Source organism: Salvelinus fontinalis, chromosome 27 (assembly GCF_029448725.1).
Source record: "Salvelinus fontinalis isolate EN_2023a chromosome 27, ASM2944872v1, whole genome shotgun sequence".
In the NCBI taxonomy this organism is placed as follows: Eukaryota; Metazoa; Chordata; class Actinopteri; order Salmoniformes; family Salmonidae; genus Salvelinus; species Salvelinus fontinalis.
In genome coordinates, this window is record NC_074691.1 from 13,567,664 (window position 1) to 13,573,663 (window position 6,000).

The 6,000-nt window shown below is 43.4% G+C and overlaps 1 protein-coding gene across 1 annotated transcript in view; it reads right to left on the reverse strand.

Moving 5' to 3' along the window:
* The window catches only part of LOC129825078 (discoidin, CUB and LCCL domain-containing protein 1-like), a 46,879-nt gene extending 41,950 nt beyond the window's left edge, over window positions 1–4,929 (reverse strand). The window contains exon 1 of the mRNA XM_055884837.1: window positions 4,653–4,929. Coding sequence (XP_055740812.1) covers window positions 4,653–4,725 — 73 coding nt within the window. The 5' untranslated portion in view covers window positions 4,726–4,929. The remainder of the gene's footprint in view (window positions 1–4,652) is intronic.
* Between the last annotated feature and the right edge of the window lie 1,071 nt (window positions 4,930–6,000).

Here is a 6,000-nt window from a genome sequence, read left to right on the forward strand (position 1 = left end):
TACTGACCATAGGTGTGTAAACAGAGAAGGGCAGAGTGAGCCCTGTAACATCAGCTCAAGAGTATTTTCATGTAGTGGTTTGTTTTGGACACTAACAATCAACCTCTCTGTCTACTGTATGTTTAAGGTAGAACTTTTTGGTCGTTTTTTTTAATTTTTATTATTATTATTTTTTTTACAGTTATTCCAGAAGTACTTTTTTCTTTTTTAATACTTGACAGCATCCCCAGCAAACATGACCTAGACATTTTCCGATCCTCTCAGATATGGGGTGCCTGTGTTGGTGGTTTCAGTCTGTCTTTTTTGATGCTCCTGAGATTTCTCACTCATAGCAAGGCAACATTTGTCTATGCAGTGCCTATAGCTAGCTTGACGACTCACACTGACTAAATTCTTCAGCTGCTCTGTCGTTCGCTACATACTTTAGCCCAAAACTCATTGAAGTTGTTTTGTAGTGACGAGTGGCGTTGTACAAAACAAAGTCCAGAACAGACTCTGGGAAACACACTGCAGTTTTGTCACAGCACAATGCCACTGATGTTAAGGTTTGGGGGAGTGTGCAGTTGGCATGCTGACTGCAGGAATGCCCAACAGAGCTGCTGCCAGATCATTTAATTTTAATTTCCAACATCTTTTTAGAGAATTTGGTAGTAGGTCCAAACGGCCTCAACTGCAGACCACATATAACCACACCAGCTTAAGACCTCAATATCCGGCTTCTTCACCTGCGGGATCGTCTGAGACTAGCCACCTGGACAGCTGATGAAACTGAGTTTGCACAACCAGAGTTTCTGCACAAACTGTCAGAAACAGTCTCAGGGAAGCTCTGAGTGCTCATCGTCCTCACCAGGGTCTTGACCTGAATGCAGTTCGGCGTCGTAACCGACTTTAGTGGGCAAATGTTCACCTTCGATGGCCACTGGCACGCTGGAGAAGTGTGCTCTTCACGGATGAATCCCGGTTCAACTGTACCGGGCAGACGGCAGACAATGTGTGTGGCGTCGTGTGGGGGTGAGCGGTTCGCTGATGTTAACGTTTTGAACAGAGTGCCCCATGGTGACAGTGGGGTTATGGTATGGGCAGGCATAAACTACAGACAAACAAACACAATTGCATTTTATCGATGGCAATGTCAATGCACAGAGATACCGTGACGAGATCTTGAGACCCATTATTGTGCCATTCATCCACCGCCATCACTTCATGTTTCAGCATGATAATGCACAGCATCATGTCGCAAGGATCTGTACACAATTCCTGGAAGCTGAAAATGTCCCAGATATTCCATGGCCTGTATACTCACCCATTGAGCATGTTTGGGATGCTCTCGCTCAACATGTACGACAGCGTGTTCCAGTTCCCGCCAAAATCCAGCAACTTCGCACAGCCATCGAGGAGGAGTGGGACAACATTCCACCGTCCACATTCAACAGCCTGATCAACTCTACGTGAAGGAAATGTAGGAAATTTGTCACACTGTATGAGGCAAATGGTGGTCACACCAGATACTGACTGGTTCTGATCCATGCCCCTATCCTTTTTTTAAAGGTATCTGTGACAAGTAGATGCATATCTGTATTCCTAGTCATGTGAAATCCATAGATCAGGGCCTAATGAATTTATTTCAATTGACTGATTTCCTTATATGAACTGTAACTCAGTAAAATCTTTGAAATTGTTGCGTTTACATTTTTGTTCAGTGTAGTTGTCATGGTATTAGACTAAGCATAGGTGATTTGATGATGTTGAAACATTGAAATGGTGCTGGAATAGTGCAGGCAGCTCCTGTTTTCCTTGCAACTTCCGGTAACTCTCCATGGTTCTAACTCAATAGGTGCTTTATTAATCCGAAAATGTTGGAAACATTCAAAAGAAAGGTTCACCCATTTTGAATGGTACATTGTTTTTGTGCATCTCTGAGTGGCGTTCTATCGATTCCCTGGATCATTTCATGTTCTCATGTGTATCTGAGTTATTGGCATTCAAACAGGCAGAAATCCAGCCAATATGACGTAACACTGTTAAAGTCGCTCTCATTTGGAAGCCCAAACAGATATATTTGACTAGAACATAATAATTTCAAACCTTGCTTACATTTGTATATGATCACGTTTCTCTATTATGCGTGGGAAAATTGGGAACAGGCTTTGGGCCTTCCTCTGACATTTGAACTCCAAACTATGTTTTCCAGCGATTGTATTTAGAAATATTGCGATATTCCTGGCTGGGCCTCTGTTTCACTGACATTCTCAACTCAACAACCATCTCTTTGCTATTTGCCACGCAGCGCTGGCCAAATTGCAGGCCCCTCGCACAGGCTATGCGATTTAAAACAATAAAAACAAGCTTCTTTTGTCTCTCGAGAAGCTAATGATCATCCAAATTATGCTTTCTGGTGTAGTAGCATTTAATATCATAAAAAATAATAATAATTGTTGATTAAATCATTTTATTGATTATTTTACCCCTTTTCCTCCCCAATTTTGTGATATCCAATTGGTAGTTACAGTCCTGTTCCATCGTTGCAACTCCCGTACGGACTCGGAAGGGGCGAAGGTCGAGAGCTGTGCGTCCTCCGAAACACAACCCAACCGAGCCGCACTGCTTCTTGACACAATGCCCGCTTAACCCGGAAGCCAGCCGCACCAATGTGTATGAGGAAGCACCGTACACCTGACTACCGTGTCAGCGTGCATTGCGCCTGGCCCGCCACAGCAGTCGCTAGTGTGCAATGGGACAGGAACATCCCTGCCGGCCAAACCCTCCCATAACCCGGACCCAATTGTGCACCCCCCCCCCCCCCATGGTTCTCCCGGTCACAGCCAGCTGTGACAGAGCCTGGACTCTAACCAGGTTCTCTAGTGGCACTGCGATGCAGTACCTTAGACCACCGCGCCACTCAGGAGGCCCTTCATTTTATTAATTACTGTATAGACAGGATTAGGCTATCTAACTTGTGCATTTCAATTTACTTTAGGGGAAGCTTAGCCTTATAGATGCGCCGCCTATGCTAATTCCACCTAAACGGCGTGGATCCTTATTTCCCTCCAGGCATACTGATAAACACCAACAAAAACTCGTGAAAAATAGAGTAGTAGCAGACAATATAATGATGCAATTTCAATGTAAAATGCCAGCGCATCTCTCATTGTCTCTCCTGATCACCTGGCTGACTACTGCCCTCGGGACAAACATGAGATATTCACCTCAAACACTCAGAGGGGGAGCCGTGGAAGTAGACAATGTGACAAACAGGGAGGCTCAACCTAATGCCAGGTGGAGGCGGTGGGGGAAAACACCATCAAACAATGACCGGAATCAATTCTTCCCCAACTCTGTGTTGGACTATAATATGCATCGGACTAAAACTGCTCACTGCATGGATCGACATTAGAATCCCAAAGGCAGCCAGAGAGATTTAGCTGTCTCCTAAACTGACTGCTTGTGAGTGCTAAGGCATGCGGGGCATTACAGTTCATTGTTCAAGAGCCAGCAGCCAGTGGTGCCTCCTTGGTAATGAGAGACAATACCACAGTAGCACAGGCACAAAAAGATGACCCCACTTGTAAGGGAGAATCTCAATTGCATACTCCTCGCGTCCTCTACCCTCGCCTCCTCAAAACCCATTGGATGAGAAAGCCAGAGGTCCTTTTCCTCCAATGGGTTTTGAGAAGGAGGCGAGAGGATGCGAGGAGTACGCAATTGAGATGCTTCCAATGGCACGTAGCCTACTATGAGCCTACATGGTTAGAAGGTTACATGAGTACAAAATCGAGCCATGCTGTCACTGTGGTGTGAGAGGACGATCATAGCTAGTATGAACCCAGCTCCAGTCAGTTCCTTTTGGCAGGTTTGTCACTGGTTAAAGTCACCTACTGTCTCTTCTCAAGGATTGTTAGATTACAATTGACGGGTATAGTATGTTGCCCTACATGTCAACAACATGATAGTTCAAAGACATCCTAACTGACAACACATTTGAATATTGTATATTATGGAAGCCTGCTGACAATCTCATACAAGTAGGGGATTTGCTGAGGAAACGTTGAAACAAACTGTCTCTGCTCAGTAGAAAGGTTGAAATATTTAAGCAGAGTGTGGAGATCAATGAATCTATAAGAGTGCATTTTTAAACTAAAGTCAACAGGCCTTAATGGTTAACCATTGCACATTCCTCATCTAATAAGTACAGCTCAAGGAGTAATGTTTGAAAGACAACTTAAAACATGACTGGTTACATTTGAGTCAGAGTTCTCAACGTTTTGCATGATTGATCGTAACTTAATGTGGCCTAACAATGATCTAATGTAACAAATGTATGATGCATAAGATACTTGTAGTTATATGCCACACACTATTGTTACATTTGACTGTTGGCAACCCAGTTATCACACACGTAGGCTACTTAACATTCGAGGCTTGTTGAACATGCCACACAGTGTTATTAACCCTTGATCTGCCATGTGGATCAGGCACACCAAAAGTGAATGAAGTTTAGTACAAAGTAAAACGATCAGAACCATGGTGAATTTTATTTTATTTCAAATCGAATATAAGGTAACTAGATCTGTTAAATCTCATCGGTTGTAGTACAAAAAGTATTGGGTAATCGTGTAAATCACTGTTGCTTTAACAACGGTTAGTTTGCTTACCGAGTTTTTCACCGACCGCGGAAAGTATAGACCAAACGACAAAGAATCCATTAACTTTCTTCTTTACAGACATCTCAGCTTTTATCCACAGTAACGCAACGAAGGCGCATATGGAGACACATTTGTTTCGTTTTCATGGGATCATTTTCTTTAGGAAGTTTTGCCGTAATAGAAAGGATCCCGACGCGCTCTGTCTGTTTCTATCCTGCCTGCTTCTCCACAGTATATTCATTCCTTGAATGAACTCTTCCGTGTTTCATCCACAGGCGTCACCAAGTGGTCGGGTCGACCAACCAGTCTGACCGCCTCCGTGTCGTTGGGGAGAGGGGGATAACTGCTGAGCAGCGGAGAAAAGTAGACACGCAACACAATTAATCAAAATAATTGTTGAGTTCAACTGCCCACCCGGGCTGAAAGGTATAGGCCTATGATCGTTAATACTAGGCTTACTTCTTACATACACTATTCTGCAATCAATTGCCAGTTTGCTACCCTACGTATTCTAGCCTATTTAATGACAGCAATACTATCACTTAGGTAAGGTGTTTTTTGGTTTAACATAAGGTCCATAGGGCATTGAGGTATGAAAGACCCCTGTTAATGTGTTGATTAGATCAAGTTGTTCTAATCAAATAGTATACATTATTCTCTTTTGCTCTGTCTCTAAGCATCTTTATCCTAAACATTCAAATCCACTTTTGATTGACTGGTGTTATTTCGCTTTAGGGAAATCTATTTTTTATATTCCTTGTTTTTTGAAAAATGTGAATAGAACATTCATGCTATTGGTTGATCAACAAGATCTTCTTGACCAATGTCTTTACTGTAAAGTAGGACTACTTTACTGTAAGGGCCATCTCCAAATTGTCCCCCTGCTGCTCTCTTGCCAAAGACAGAGAAGTTATACGCTGTCACACTAGCACACAGTCACAGTACTGGCCTCTCAGGGGAGATGGTGAGGAGAGGCTGTGGGACTCCCCTAGGCCTGGGCCTGCTGCTAGCTGCAACAAACCCATGTTAACACGTCCACATCTGAGCTCCATTAAACACTTCCACAATCACATGGGCTCATATCACACATGTCCTGAACCATAAACTTTTATGGGTTTGATCATGGCAAATGCAGCTGGAGCTCAGGCTTACTACCAGCAGAGATCAAATCGAGCAGAGTTAATCACTAGCTAGGCTGGAACTAAGTGCTGAGACCACAGGCACATAATGTGGTACAGTGACCAGATTATGTAATGATGAGTTAAAAAGGGAGGAAGCATCAAGATAGGCAGACTCGAGGCTCTGGTCAGACTGCCTTAATGTTGTGGTCTATTGTTTATTAGTCATGTATTTTATC